This window comes from Gobio gobio (assembly GCF_949357685.1).
Source record: "Gobio gobio genome assembly, chromosome: 14".
NCBI lineage: Eukaryota > Metazoa > Chordata > Actinopteri > Cypriniformes > Gobionidae > Gobio > Gobio gobio.
This window is the reverse complement of record NC_137107.1, coordinates 24513876-24529879: the sequence shown is the minus strand read 5'-3', so window position 1 is coordinate 24529879 and position 16004 is coordinate 24513876. Positions and strand designations below refer to the sequence as shown.

The window sequence follows — 16004 nt, the reverse complement described above, 5'->3', positions numbered from 1 at the left end:
AAATGCCTTTAAATGGTCTCTCAGTCTAGTTCTGTAGGTTGCACAGTCATGGGGAAGACTGCTGACTTGACAGTTGTCCAAAAGACGATCATTGACACATTGCACAAGGAGGGCAAGACACAAAAGGTAATTGCAAAAGAGGCTGGCTGTTCACAGAGCTCTGTGTCCAAGCACATTAATAGAGAGGCGAAGGGAAGGAAAAGATGTGGTAGAAAAAAGTGTACAAGCAATAGGCATAACCGCACCCTTGAGAGGATTGTGAAACAAAACCCATTCAAAAATGTGGGGGAGATTCACAAAGAGTTGACTGCAGCTGAAGTCAGTGCTTCAAGAACCACTACGCACAGACGTATGCAAGACATGGTGTCGCATTCCTTGTGTCAAGCCACTCTTGAACAACAGACAGCATCAGAAGCGTCTCGCCTGGGCTAAAGACAAAAAGGAATCAATCAATGTTCAATTGAGTGATATAAAGTCACAATTCTGACTTTTTTCTCACAATTGCATAACACACGCTCAATGCGAGCGCTTCACTAACACGTAACACACACTCAATGTCTTCTCGTCACGTGATCAGTGCTGCGCACTATTGACGACTCGAACAGCTCCTGTTGGATGAGTTGATGGAATTGAAGCGACTGTTATCCACCTGAATTAAATTATTTTTATTTCTATAAAAAGCCAAACTAGAGTGGAGGCGTAATGTAAACGTAGTGTTGGCATATTCTATCCTAACTTCACCCTCACACTCCGTCATTACAGTATGACACGAGACAGCTTTTCACCTCGACGAGAAATCTCGTCACACCCCTAATGTATATCATTACTCCAGTCTTCAGTGTCACATGATCCTTCAGAAAAGTGAGTTGTATAATTTTGCAATGATGATATCATATCACTTATTTTTCCAAACACAGTTTAATATTAATAATAATAATTTGATACATTTAAATAGTGCTTTTCTGGATACACAAAGCGCTTTACATGGAAAGGGGGGAATCTCCACAACCACCACCAATGTGCAGCATCCACCTGGATGATGCGACTGCAGCCATATTGTGCCAGAACGCCCACCACACACGAGCTGATTGGTGGAGAGGAGACAGAGTGATGAAGCCAATCATATATATATATATATATATATATATATATATATATATATATATATATATATATATATATATATATATATATATATATATATATATATATATATATATATATATATATTAGGGGTGTAACGGTTCGTGTATTCGTACCGAACGGTTCACGGGGTGAGTTCCAAATGGAATCAGTATTCCCTATTTGATCATCCCTATGTGAGCAGGACACACGTGTACCGTATGTAGCAGTTTGGAATGCACTTGGCAAAGGGAGCGGCGTAAATTCCTCATTATCTTCAGCTGGGATGTTCCGGTGACAACGCAGCACAGTGTCCGTCAGCAGATCAGGGTTGCCAGATATTCACAACAAAACCCGCCCAATCGCTACTCAAAACTAGCCCAAAACAAGCCCAGTCTCATTTCAGTGGGGTTTTTTTGGTAAAAATCTCTTATGGGGGGTAAAATATATGTCTTTTTGGCAGGGTTTCCTGCTGAAATACGCATTCCCGGTGCTAAATATCACACAATTGGGGTCGCTTCAACCTGCGGACATGTATGAACTTGGCAACACTGCAGCAGATGTCGCAGTTTTATCTGCATCATTTTCTTTTTTTTAGCCTAACTGTTGCAAATAAAAATAAACATTTTTTATTTTAAAATGTTTATAAAAATATGATTTGTAATACTGTATATAAAAAGTAATATAACTCTTAAAAATATGAATTGTATATTTATTTATGCTGGCACTGCATTGTCATGGGAACATCCCAGCTGAAGATAATGAGGAAATTACGCCGCTCCCTTTGCCAAGTGCATTCCAAACTGCTACATACGGCACACGCGTGTCCTGCTCACATAGGGATGATCAAATAGGGAATACTGATTCCCGTGTCCTGCTCACATAGGGATGATCAAATAGGGAATACTGATTCCATTTGGAACTCACCCCGTGAACCGTTCGGTACGAATACGCGAACCGTTACACCCCTAATATATATATATATATATATATATATATATATATATATATATATATATACATATATACACTCACCTAAAGGATTATTAGGAACACCTGTTCAATTTCTCATTAATGCAATTATCTAATCAACCAATCACATGGCAGTTGCTTCAATGCATTTAGGGGTGTGGTCCTGGTCAAGACAATCTCCTGAACTCCAAACTGAATGTCAGAATGGGAAAGAAAGGTGATTTAAGCAATTTTGAGCGTGGCATGGTTGTTGGTGCCAGACGGGCCGGTCTGAGTATTTCACAATCTGCTCAGTTACTGGGATTTTCACGCACAACCATTTCTAGGGTTTACAAAGAATGGTGTGAAAAGGGAAAAACATCCAGTATGCGGCAGTCCTGTGGGCATAAATGCCTTGTTGATGCTAGAGGTCAGAGGAGAATGGGCCGGCTGATTCAAGCTAGATAGAAGAGCAACTTTGACTGAAATAACCACTCGTTACAACCGAGGTATGCAGCAAAGCATTTGTGAAGCCACAACACGCACAACCTTGAGGCGGATGGGCTACAACAGCAGAAGACCCCACCGGGTACCACTCATCTCCACTACAAATAGGAAAAAGAGGCTACAATTTGCACGAGCTCACCAAAATTTGACAGTTGAAGACTGGAAAAATGTTGCCTGGTCTGATGAGTCTCGATTTCTGTTGAGACATTCAGATGGTAGAGTCAGAATTTGGCGTAAACAGAATGAGAACATGGATCCATTATGCCTTGTTACCACTGTGCAGGCTGGTGGTGGTGGTGTAATGGTGTGGGGGATGTTTTCTTGGCACACTTTAGGCCCCTTAGTGCCAATTTGGCATCGTTTAAATGCCACGGCCTACATGAGCATTGTTTCTGACCATGTCCATCCCTTTATGACCACCATGTACCCATCCTCTGATGGCTACTTCCAGCAGGATAATGCACCATGTCACAAAGCTCGATATATATATATCATATATCATTAAAAAGCATTAAAGGTCCCGTTTTTCGTGTTTTTTTGAAGCTTTGATTGTGTTTACAGTGTGCAATATAACATGTGTTCATGTTTCGCGTGTAAAAAAACACAGTATTTTTCACACAATTTACTTATCTGTATACTGCTGTTTTCACTGTCCTCAAAACGGCTTGAAAGATTTCCCTGTTCTGTGAAGTCCCTCCTTCAGAAATACGTAACGAGTTCTGATTGTGCCAGCGGTTCCCGTGTTGTGATTCGACAGCAGCTTAAGGCACGCAGAGCGCACGTTACCGGAAAGGTCACGCCTCTCACCATAACGGGGATGCATGCGCTCAATGATCTCTAAGTACAGCGTCCCTGGGAAAGCCAAACAAAGGTGATTTGACTCCGGGATGAAAATAACAGCGTCTCGACGACATGGCGACAAACAAACTATACGAACGCAACCGAACGCAACACTTCCTATTCTCCATGCGGGAGCAACAAGACCACGCCCCCTTTTTCGCGCGTTCTTGTGGGCGGAGGTTAGTCGACATACTGCTCTACTGACGTAATTAAAGCAGGAAATACCAGGATGTAGTCCTAACCAGCCGTTCGCTGAAGGCTTTGAAAGAGAACTTCTGTTAAATAAAATATCTCGCTTGGCATTGAACTTTGAGCTTTATAATTTTACAGGTATTATAAATGCTCTAACAGCAACATTACACACTAACTAAAGTTTGAAAAAGGGGATCACGAAGAACAGGACCTTTAAAAGTTTGAACACCCTGATCACACACAATGATGACACCCCATAAAACTGATATCTGATATAATTTTTTCAGAAGTGACTTATTCTTTCAAGTCAATCAGGTTTATGGCCTTACTGAACATAACCTATACTGCTAGTGTGTGTGTTTTTATGAGGTGCATTTTGAACTTTGAGAGTCAGAGGATATAGGAACCTGTCTATGGATAAACATCTCTGGTTACTCTTCTACTTTTTCTTACCTGTTCTGACATAATTGCTCAAGTAGACAAAATGTTCTTCCTACGTTCAGCTAAGCAGAGGGTTATGCCTTAAAGTAATTCATTTACCCAAAATCCCCTCCTCCTTTCACACTGAAATTGAGATATGAAAACTCCCGCAAACTCATCTACCCTAAGCTGTACTCTGTTTCTCACAGTAACACCCCACCGGCTCGGACACTGGACCATCTTCAGGACACAGCAGGTACGAGCGCAGAGGTTAGCCAAGGGATTCCAGAAGGAGCACAACAACTTCAGCCTAGCTGAGGCATCTCTTCCCGTGCCTCATGGAAAAGTCTGTTCGTGCCACAAGCGGTTTAAACGGGGACCTTCTAATCCAGGGCAAAACTGTGGTGCATTTCCACCCGAAAGCCTGAGGAATTTCAGAGCTGCTTATACAACAACGCATAACAGTTTCACCATTTATTTCTCCTATTGAGAATCACTTTCTAGTTCCATTTGTTTTCTAGGGAGAAAATTCAGGACATCCCGAGTCACAACAGGTCCGTGCGTAATTGTTTTTATCTGAATATTTGTGAATATTTTTATTTATCTTATTTGTATTTGATTTTTATTGCATTTGAAGCACATGTTGCCAACACTGAAATTGGTGTAGAAACCATTTTCACTCAAATTGCTAGAAAATTTAACAATTTCACTGAAACAGTAACAAATTGAAGTAAACATGAAATTTTAAGGAAATAGTATTTTATTTTAAAACAACCTTAAAAACTCCTTATTTCACAGTGATACCAATATTATTAGCAAAATATGTTGGCATATCTAAACTTGTGCTTTTAATTATTTGGATAAACAACACATCTGCTAAATTATTATATTTAAATCTGTTATGATTGCAATGTAATTCTATAAATAAATGTAAATGAGATAAATGTAAATGTATTGCATTACCCATTTCAGAACCTATAAGTAAATTGTCTACAAGGGCTTTTGACCAACATACCTTATCTTTATATTCCCACAGATACATTTTACAACCTACTTATCAGAACATTGGGTTATAAACTGTATACCTCACGCAAGTTGTGGTACCTGTGACATTGCCGGTTGTTGTGGACATCTGAGCCATGGTCTTTTCTGACCTGCTGGAGCAGGTAGGCAGCACGGGACGTTTCCAGATCCTGCATGTCACCCTGTTGAGTATGCCCATCCTGATGATGGCCAGCCATAACCTGCTGCAGAATTTTGTGGCCTCTGTGCCGCCGCACCACTGTGCCCCCCACGCCAACCTCTCAATGTCCTCCACGGGGGATGTGCTGCGGGTAACGGTGCCCCTGGGCCAGAACGGCCAACCGGAACGCTGCAGACGCTACACACATCCTCAGTGGCAGCTCCTGGACAGCAATAGTTCAGAGAGCCTAATGGAAGAGGACATGGAAGAGATAGAGATGCAGAAGTGCAAGGATGGATGGGACTACAATATGACAGAAATGAGCTCGACTATTATTACTGAGGTAAAAGATAAATGTCTTTTCGTTGATATTATTATAAGCAAGCTGTGATGACAATAATGTTAATTTCAACATTTAATAATACATTTTTTAAAAATCAAAAGTCTGTTAATATTATTTAATGCACTGTGAACTAACATGAACAAAAAATAAAGATTTTTTTTTTGTTGATAATCCTTGTTACACGTTGCATGTGCAACACACTTACCACCCAAACAGCAACATATAGTGTCTTGATCTGGTACATGTGGATTTAACGCGTATAGTAATAGTAATAACAGTAAATTATTATGGCAAGCCATTTTAACTTTTATTCATTCCCATGATATTCATTCTTGATATCAACAATTCAAATTTATTTAGTTAAAATGCTAATTCTTGATATTAGCAATTACATTTCTACTAGTTATAATGGCAATTTTGATATTAGGAATTACATTTCCACTAGTAAAAATGTTAATTCTTGATATCAACAATGACATCATCACTTGAAAAAATCGAATTATTGATATGAAGAATACAATTTAAACTAGTAAAAATTATAACTATAATTATATATCTGTAATTGTACTTTCACTAGTTAAATCACACCATAGGCTGTCATTCAAATTCAATTGCTGATATCAATAATTACACTGTTACTAAAAATGTGAATTCCTGATATCAAGAATATTTGAATTCACTAGTTGAAATGTTCATTCTTGATATCTGTACATATATTTCAACATGTTATATTTGCTATTTCTGATATCTGAAATTGTATTTCTGACATCAATAATTAAAAGAGTCATTTCAGATATCTAACAATCACATTCATGATATCAGAAATTAACTTTGTCACTAGGGACAATTGAATTATTGATATCAAAAATATATATCTTTTTTGTAGCAATTCAATTGTCGATATCAATAATAATCTTTTTACTAGTAACAATGTAATTATTGATATCAAAAATGAAGGGTTTTACTAGTAAGAATTGTGTTTCTGATTTATGAAATTGGAATTTCAACAAGAAACAAATTCTTCATATCAACTATTGAATTTTAATGCCATTTATGGTGACGTTTCATAGTGAAAATACATCTACAGATATCAAGAATTAGAGTTTTTACTAGTTGAAATTTAGATTTCTGCGAGTGATGGCGTCATTGTTGATATCAATAATTCCCTTTTTTACTAGAGGAAATGTAATTCCTGATATCAAGAATTAGCATTTTAACTAGTGAAAATTGAATTATTGATATCAAGATTTCATATCCTGTGAATGAATAAAAGTCAAAAACAGCTTGCCATAAAATTATGCATAATTACATGTAACTAACCCTCAAACCAAACCCTAATCCTAGCCTAACCCTATAGAAGGCAGATGTTTTTAATTAATAGGCTATTAATCAGTACTTAAATATATAACTATGTCAAGGTGTCATTGTTACAGTGTAAAGTGTAACCGAATGCTGTAAAACATGTTGTTCGTTGTTCATGTTAGCCTAACAAATGAGGTAACATTTTTGCAATAATTCAAATACCCCTTGTGAGTCCAAATTCTTTTTTGGGTCACTGATTACCTCTGCCTCTTCACCATGCTATAAGCAAAGAAATGTAAGTATGTCCCCCATCCCCCTGTAAGCTTTTAATGAAAATGTTGATTCTTTTAGTGGGATTTGGTTTGTGACCAGCGTGCGCTAAAGCAAATGAGTCAAACTACCTATATGGGAGGCGTCCTTGTGGGATCAGTGCTTTTTGGGGGACTTTCTGACAGGTTGTAACAGCTTTTACTGTTAAATATGACAGCAACAACAATATAATAATAAACTCTTATATAACACTTCTGACCCAGAAATGCTGTAGCACACTAATTAAATTCCCCTTTACTGGTGCAGGTTTGGCCGGCGTATTTTACTGCAGATTTCTAACCTGATGATGGCGGTTGGAGGAACATGCACGGCCTTCTCCACCTCCTTCACCATGTTTTGCATTTTCCGTGTCTGCTGCGGCATGGCCCTTTCTGGACTGGTGCTCAATTCTTTCTCTCTAAGTGAGTATAGTGAATAACACAGCTGTGGATTAGAGGTTGGCATCTATTCAATGCATTTGATTTACAATGTATTTGGTGACATCAAGTGGAGAAAAGCATGAAGTGTCATTGTTGCTTCTCAGTTGTGGAATGGATCCCCACGCGTGTGCGGACGGTGGTGGGCACAGGAACGGGCTACTGCTACACCACAGGCCAGCTGATCCTGGCAGTCGTCGCTTACAGCATCCGAGACTGGCGCTGGCTCACACTGGCCGTCTCTCTGCCTTTCTATGTGTCCTTCCTCTACTCATGGTACGTCTTCTGCTGTTGACGGTTTCTACAAAACAAACTTTATTTCTGTGGAAATGTGATACATTTTTTGCAAGATCCTTTGAACAGAAAGTTCAAAAGAACAGCATTTATTTGAAAAAAGAAATCTTTTGTAACATTACTGTCACTTTTGGTCTATGTAATGCCCATTTTCTGAATAAAAGTGTCAAAATAGATTTGGCAGTAATGAAAAAAGTAGTGGGATCTATGTGCAGCGTTATTAAATATCAGATCAAAATAAACAAACACTCAGATTACTCAAAACTTCTAAAAAAAACGTGAACAGAACAATCAGTACATTGGTGATCACGGACAAAGAACTGAAAATGAATGCTAATACTGGGGGCTAAACGGGATCATTAACCAGACACAGGTGAAACACATGAGGGCAAATCAAAAACCATGGCAACATGGGAGGTGATGATGGTGGGAGGAGTCAAGGAGGAGATGACGGTGGGAGGAGCCAGATTGTGGCTGCGTCCGAAAACCTAGGCAGCTGACTCGTTGCCTCACTGCCTTTTCAGACAATGGTGTTGTAAGGGACCATTTGTGCATGAAGGCACCTCACAAAACTAATTTCGGACACACTTCTTAGGCAGTGTAACCGTTTAATGATCTACAGCAAAATAGAGAGAGCTGTGAGAACAAAACAAATATTTCATTACTCCATTAGTCATTTCTCGCTAGAAATGACATCAGAAGTAGAAAATGTTGGTAAAAAAACGTACATTTACACACAAACTGACCAGCAAACGCAACTTTCGGATGCCATCTTTTTTTTCCAGCTCAACTGTCACAGTATGGAAAGCACAGGATTGTGGGATATCAAAGGCAGCGAAGGATACATCTGTGCTGCCTTCAAAACTTGATCAGATGAAGGTATCTCTGGAGACAGAAAGTGAAGCTAACATTAGATTTGGACGTGTCTTGGTGCCTTGGTGCCTTCCTGCCTTGAAATGTGTCCTCCGAAGGCAGCAGTTTCCAGGTTTCGGACGCAGCCAATGTTGTAGGCTGAAGACCCACGGTGGAACTAATTGAAGGAGCCATGGTAAAGCCTTGGTGAAGAGAGAGAGAGGCGGAGCCGAGGTGCTGAAGAGATTGGACGACACTGAAGGTCCATAGAGACCAAGGCGGAGACGTGGTGACGAGTGTCGGGCCGAGGCAGAGCCAGTGCAACTGAGAATTGAGGTGTGGAGCCGAAGGGAAGGAGGAGCCTGATGGAGCCGAAGGTGTAGAGGGCCAAGGTGCAGACAAAGGCAGAGCGATGACTGACCAAGGTGGTGTCGGATTGACAAGGAACCCCCGGAGGAGCCGCAAGGACAATGGTCTCTGGTAGTGCAGAGGGAGTAAAGAGCCAAGGTGGAGCCAAAGTGATGAAGTGATGGCTTGGAGGTTCGAGTTGGAGCCAGAGGGTCAACACACCAGGGCAGAGCTGGTGAACAGGAAGACCAAAGTGTATCCGAGCTGTTGAGAGGATTCAGTAAAGCAGGAGTCAAAGAGCTGAAGGGAGCCAGCGGAGACAGGGACGAATAACTAGATAGTACGGGCAGAGGGTTATGAAAAGGTCTCTTTGGCTGTGAGAGGGCAGGCAGAGAGTTCAAAAATGGCTTCATTGCCAGATATGGGACAGGCAGAGGAGGTGGGAGTGGGATGCAGGGTAGGAGTATCAGCATCAACACTGACATGGTGCTCGGTGACAAAACAGACTTGGTGCTAGGCAGGACCAATGGCTACAGGAGATCCTGGGAAGCAAAGTTATGCACAGCTCACCCTCAGCGTAAGGGCAGAGCTCCATGACATGCCCAAGAACTCCACTAACACACCCACTGGGACGGACTTGATGCTAGCTCTCGCATCTGGTCAGACTTTTTGTTACGCTCGGCTCTGGGAAAAAGAGGGGCACAGGTGTCAACTCTGGCATGCATGGACTCTGGGTCTATTAAAAATTCCTTGTAAGAAGTCAACCACTTGAAAGTGTATATTTTGCTCATATTCAGCTGTAGTCATGTTTGGGTTTTTGTCTTCTGCAGGTGGTTCTTAGAGTCTGCTCGTTGGCTGGTCCTGACCAAGAAATCAGAGCTGGCGGTAAAAAACCTCAAAACGGTGGCTCGCATTAATGGACGCCATGCAGAAGCCGATAAAATCAACCTTGAGGTATGACTTCATGAGGGTTATGTCAATTTTCAGCATCTTCCAGGTCATTTAGAATGCTTATTCTGTTGTGGTTGTGCATACAGATGTTGCAAGAGTCCATGAAGAAGGAGATGGCCTGTTCACAGGGGTCTTACAGTGCTCTAGACCTCCTGCGCACATCCACTATGAGAACCATCACCGTGTGCCTGAGCGCAGTCTGGTCAGTCACTCAATCCTACCATGTCATTCAGTACCAACCAGCATTTGAATTATACCAAACTTGAGACCTTCGAACTGTAACATTACAGGTTCTCTACCAGCTTCGCCTACTACGGCCTCTCCATGGATCTGCAAAAATTTGGGGTCAGCATTTATCTTATCCAGGTCATCTTTGGAGCAGTGGATATCCCAGCCAAAATCCTGGTTACGATATCCATGAGCATGTTAGGACGAAAACCATCTCAGTGTGGAGCTCTTGTACTGTCTGGCTTAATGATACTCATTAATCTTCTGGTGCCTTATGGTGAGCATTTCTGCCTGGCATTGTCACGTAGGGTCATTTGTTTTCAAAAGCTGTTATCCCGGTGAGATCTGGATGTTTGTCTGTTCTTCAAAACCACAGAAATTGAGACATGGCATTTCAAGTTTCACATTCACATGGCTGATCGTGGAACTATGTGTTCGTGACACTTTTTTTGTGTGCATGTGCAGACCTGCAAGTGTTACGCACCAGTCTGGCAGTGATTGGGAAGGGCTGCTTGGCTGCGTCATTCAACTGCTGTTACCTGTACTCTGGAGAGCTGTATCCTACGGTCATCCGGTAATTAAATCCTAAAACAACAAAAATATTCCCTACGATTGACAGCTTAATTGCACTTGTCCACAAGGTTGTGTCTTGAACATTTGTGGGGGAGGGTTATAATGGTCTTTTTTATAATGAATAAACAAATAATGAAAGGATTTAAAATGGATTTACGGACAGAAGGAAATGGACAGAAGAATAGTAAAAGAAAAAGTATAATATATATTTGGAAATATGCACACATTCACTTTTATACGTTACGCAAAATGTTTCTTGTCATGTAGGCTAAATGATTCAGCCTATATTTTCAATTTAACAAAAAAGTCAAATATTAAATGTTTAACTACTTGAACTTAATCGTTGCACTGGAATTTATGTTCGGCGTTTGTGAATCCCTTCTTTGATTTGATTGGTCATGCCAATCAGCTGTTAGACCGCTGACTGCAAACCAACCTAAAAATATAAATTTTAAAACATTTGTCATTCTAACAACAAATAGAGCAGTATTAACCCTTAAATGCATGAATGTTTCGCCAATCATTATTACATATTCGGGTCTTTAGCGATCTATATCTAACACGGATGGATCTCTATGTCGCGATAGTATAAACTCTCCTGATATTAGAGTAACAATTACAGAACAATAAAATAAACCATATTTTGTTACCTTTTGTAGCTTGGAATGCTTCAGTTTGAGCAGATGTTTTATACCATCATCGCTATCCTCGTCAGAGCTCATATGCACCATCTCAAAACTATCATTTTCAACATCTTCCAAATCAATATTTTGATCGCTGACAGCTTCTTCACCAGATCCACCATCATATTTGACATTTCAAGTTTAGCTGATGATATCTCCTATTCTTTTGTTTTCTGCCTGCGGTAACTATGAGGGTAGTGAATGACGTCCCGGGTCACTAAAGACCCGAGGTATGCTTTTAAGTGTTAATTTCTCCACAATTTTGGGGGAGGGGTTTGTTTCCCTGTGTCTATGGTAGTTACAGCCCTGTTTGTACATAATTTTGTTTCTTTTTGACAAGCAATATAACGATTCCCAGAATCCTATACTATTTTCCAGTGCAGTTCATGTCACCATTTGACATTTTCTGCTGTGTCCTTTCAGTCAGACCGGAATGGGATGGGTGTCCATGATGGCTCGGTTTGGAGCAATGGTGGCCCCCCTGGTGCTTCTTCTGGGAGAGGATTCCCCATGGCTACCTGGTTTTATCTACGGAGGGGCTCCAATTATTAGTGGGATCTTCGCCTTTTTTCTCCCAGAAACCCTTGGGCAATCTTTGCCTGATACTGTCCAGGATGTGGAAGACAGGTGAGCTAGTGGTGGCTTGGTACATGTTAAAGTTTTGTGCTGGTTGAATCTGTTCCAACATTATGCAACTGATATTGCGTCAAAAGTTGAAGTGCAAGTGAGACCAGCAAAGTGTGTAAATGGGTAACCATAACATGTTTTCTGACTCTTTCACTTATTACAGAGGTTTAGTACAGAAAAAATCCAAAACATTACCTGAAAAAGAGGATTTGGCCAAGAAGGATACCGGTTGTGTCCTCCTGAACGAGCCTGTCTGAGACGGTCACTTCACTACAGTATCTGACTGCAGTATGCCGGGAACACATAGAAGAGAATTTAAGTGTTAATATGATGGAAACAACCAACGGCTGTAAAAGGTTTCTTTGAATTTGAATGATAAATAGTGTATGGTGTCTTCATGTTTTTCTGACTGTAATTAATATAAGTTAAAAGTATTATTTACTTGTACAGAGTAAGAAATAGAGCTTCATATGGAGCTGTGTGCTCTTTAGAAATCTTTTACCGTTTTATATACTGTTTTATATAGTATAAATGTATGCGTGTTGATGAGTGAGTGTGAATTTTTTGTTTTATTACATCAATGATGAAAAGAAATAAAGTACACAATTGTTGATGAATAGGGTTTGGGTTTGTTTTGTTAATGTTACATATATGAAAACCAAAGCTAGTTTGTCTGTATGCTGTAATTTGTTTGTTTGTTTTTATAGCAGTGGTTTTGTATGCAGATATAAATAGTTTTTTTTTTAAATTATAATAAATTGGGATTTTGGGTATGAATTCTATCCTTCAAACTAATATTCCAATATGGACCCCTGTAATAGACTGTGATTACATCCTTCTATAGTTATTACCATTGTAAATCATTGTAAATAAGTTTTAATTTTATTTCATTTATAACACTATACTTTGTGTAATATTACCTTGTCATTAACTTACATAAAAACGTAACACTGCTGCAAGGGTGTTTCTAATACAATGGACTGGCGTTCAATATCTTCTGGAAAGCTGGAAACACTATTGTATTTTTTTTCTTCTTTTGCTACAGGACTGTACAGTAACTTTATTTTCTGTAGTCTCCAGTTTTCTTTAGTATTATTTTAAATACATTCTCTACTTAGAAAATACATGAAATTTAAGTTCAGTTGTAACTGGCAAACAAAAGTGCTTAAAATGCAACAAATAAAAAAAAAAAAACATTTAAATTGAAGGGCAGAGATATGCAAGATATCAAACAATAAAAAAGTAAATATTGAATTCTATTTTTCATAAAAAATGCCTATCAAAGTCGTATTCTCACTTAACGTCCACTCCGTTGGGATTTTGTATAATTCTGAATAAATCGGGCAATGTCATGGGCAGCGTTAACTCTGAGGAACGCTTTCCTATTTCTTGCTCATTGTGGATGCCACAGTAGAACACATAGTCCTGAAAGTTTTATATATTTGTTTTATATTTTAAACAAACAATGTTGAAGTCTTGTGGTCACAGCTTTAACATGTTAACTCCGTCTTCCCAATGAGATAATTTCTGTCAATATAGTTGTGGGATAAATCTTGCTTTTTTTTGTTTCTTGAGGTAGCTACAACTGAGGGGAAAAAAGCTGACATATTACTGTAAAAACCCTTTGAAATGTCTAAGTGCAGATCTATTCTGCCAAGACCAAACATATTAACATTGTCATAACCATTGCCATGCCAAACACTCCAAGAGTTGTCATGACAGAACAATCTATAACGGATATTTAAAGGGGGCATAACACACACAGATTCTGACAGTCTCATGTTAATCTTGAGTACCTATAGAGTCGTATTGCATCCTTCATATCTCTGAAGAGTCTTTAATTTTATCATATTTATTAAAGACAGATACGCTGAACCGATTCTTTCCGAGAACAGCCGAACTCATAGAGGCATGGAGTGGGCAGAGCTAAAGCGTCACCAGACACACACACACACACACACACACACACACACACACACACACACATCATGGCATTATCCCTATATAACATTCGATTAACTATACGTTCGTGTTGTTTACATTATATGCACTTTAGTGACATTGTTGATTTTGTTGTCTAAAAAACGACGGCTTCTGTAACCCGAACGAAGCTCATTGATGGGCGGGCTCTTGCTCTCACTCTGGTTGATGTGCACTCACTTATTTAACAGTGTAAATAAGTAAGAATCATAGACCTTAAAAAAATATGGACTACGAGACTTAATTCGCTTCTGCTGAAGTAAGTGAAGCCTCCGGAGGCCTGCACACGGCGCTGACATCTTGCGCAGATTTGGGACCAGGTCTGCGCAGTAGAGACCTCGGGACCGGAATCTGCAAAGTATACTAGAGAGCAGGAAGAAGAGGCGCAATATCAAAAGCCCGCCCACACTCGCGCAGATGCAGAACAATTCATCATGTTGGTGTGAAATAAACACACCAATTATGGAAATGTAGAAATTAAAGCTAAAGCTCCAATCTCATTCCAAAAAAAGTCTGTCAATGCCTCAAATGAAATCATCGAGATAAAAATGGCCTACAATGACAGAAACCATCTTTAGGAAACAATTATTTGAAGTGTAATTTGATTGTTTAATTTGTCTCGCATTCATTACAAAACACGGAGGGGCGGGGGTTATGAGCTATACTGGGGCCAACCACGTGGGGCAATCGAGGCATGTAGGCTTCAGTTTCTGACAGGAATGCTACAGGCTTGTAGCCTGGATGCCAGCTGAATTTAGCCCCGCCCACAACAATTGAGTTTGGTCTTGATACGTTGTGGAGCAACTATGGCCCTGTCCCAAATGGCACCCTAAACCAGCGAAGAAATCCGCTGCCTAACCCGACCTCGGCGCATATCGACCTCAAAGGGGGTGCTCGCGAGCACCCTTCTGAGACCTTAAATGACAAATGGGACTTAACAGACACGCGCACGCAGCGGCCATTGTAAGTCCACACGACCGAAAGTGCACATGAAGTGTGTCATTTGGGACAGGGCCTATGCCTGAACAGGAGCTGTTCGGACCAAACAAATTGTCAGGGCGGACTTTATATGATGATGGACAGATGATAAACAGAAACGTAAGCATTCACAGCACCAAAGAGCGCTTGGGTTGAATTCATTCTAATCCTAAACGGTGAACTTGTTCGTATATGCATTCACCTTCACCATTTTTCTCAGAAATGATGGTGGTAAGTACTCCTGTGTATCCTTAAATTCTTTTTACAACGCCGGCAAAGATTGTTTACACTCATCTTCTTCTACTTCTTCCAGCGTGTGTGTAGTTGAGTTCTGTTGACAACTATGCGTCGCTCCGTTGCTCTGATTGGTTGTAGGTCTATCCAATTGAGGTCTTTCCTGGTTCGGTTGAAACACGCCCCCATAATCACAGCCCAATGGAGCAGTATCAGACTCATATTCTGACTAGAATCGAGTATGACGAAGTCAGGCTAACACAGGGGTTTTCAAACCAGAAGGTTCTAAGGGGTCCCCAGAAAATTTCAGGCAATAAAAAGACAAAGCAAAAATGGTTAAAGTCTACTAAACATTATAACTGAATTTAAGAATTGACAGTGTCTTCACTTTTATCTTTTTACACATTCATTTCCCACATATAATTGAATGAGGAAAGGAAAAACAAAAGAAAACCAGCAACAACAGACTAGCATGTTGACTATTTGAACATAAATGTTGCTCTCCTTTCTTTCTGGCCAGCAAATTTCTCAACGACTCTCTGATTAAAGTCAGTCATCTCAGTAGTGTCATGACGTTTGCATTGTTCAGTTAGATATTTGAGGTCTCTTACCCCCGTTGTTGTCCACAAAACTTCAGTACCGACACTTTG

General features: G+C 40.0%; 1 protein-coding gene across 1 annotated transcript; it reads left to right on the top strand.

Annotated features, from left to right (window-relative positions):
- The first annotated feature begins 4179 nt into the window (after positions 1–4179).
- slc22a6l (solute carrier family 22 member 6, like) lies at positions 4180–13131 on the top strand. The gene is made up of 11 exons (XM_079834957.1): positions 4180–4586; positions 5069–5558; positions 7212–7315; positions 7437–7591; positions 7714–7882; positions 9931–10054; positions 10138–10253; positions 10342–10556; positions 10745–10853; positions 11959–12162; positions 12326–13131. Exons 2-11 carry the CDS (start codon positions 5172–5174, stop codon positions 12417–12419), a joined length of 1677 nt encoding a protein of 558 aa, XP_079691083.1. The 5' UTR covers positions 4180–4586; positions 5069–5171; the 3' UTR covers positions 12420–13131.
- Positions 13132–16004: the final 2873 nt, after the last annotated feature.

What these genes read in the sequence shown, in the direction of transcription:
- slc22a6l (XM_079834957.1), top strand. Translation starts at nt 5,172, where the DNA reads ATGGTCTTTTCTGACCTGCTGGAGCAGGTAGGCAGCACGGGACGTTTC. An exon ending in TTTGGGGGACTTTCTGACAG is followed by an intron (nt 7,316 to 7,436) that starts GTTGTAACAGCT and finishes TTACTGGTGCAG; the next exon opens with GTTTGGCCGGCGTATTTTAC. An exon ending in GTGTCCTTCCTCTACTCATG is followed by an intron (nt 7,883 to 9,930) that starts GTACGTCTTCTG and finishes TGTCTTCTGCAG; the next exon opens with GTGGTTCTTAGAGTCTGCTC.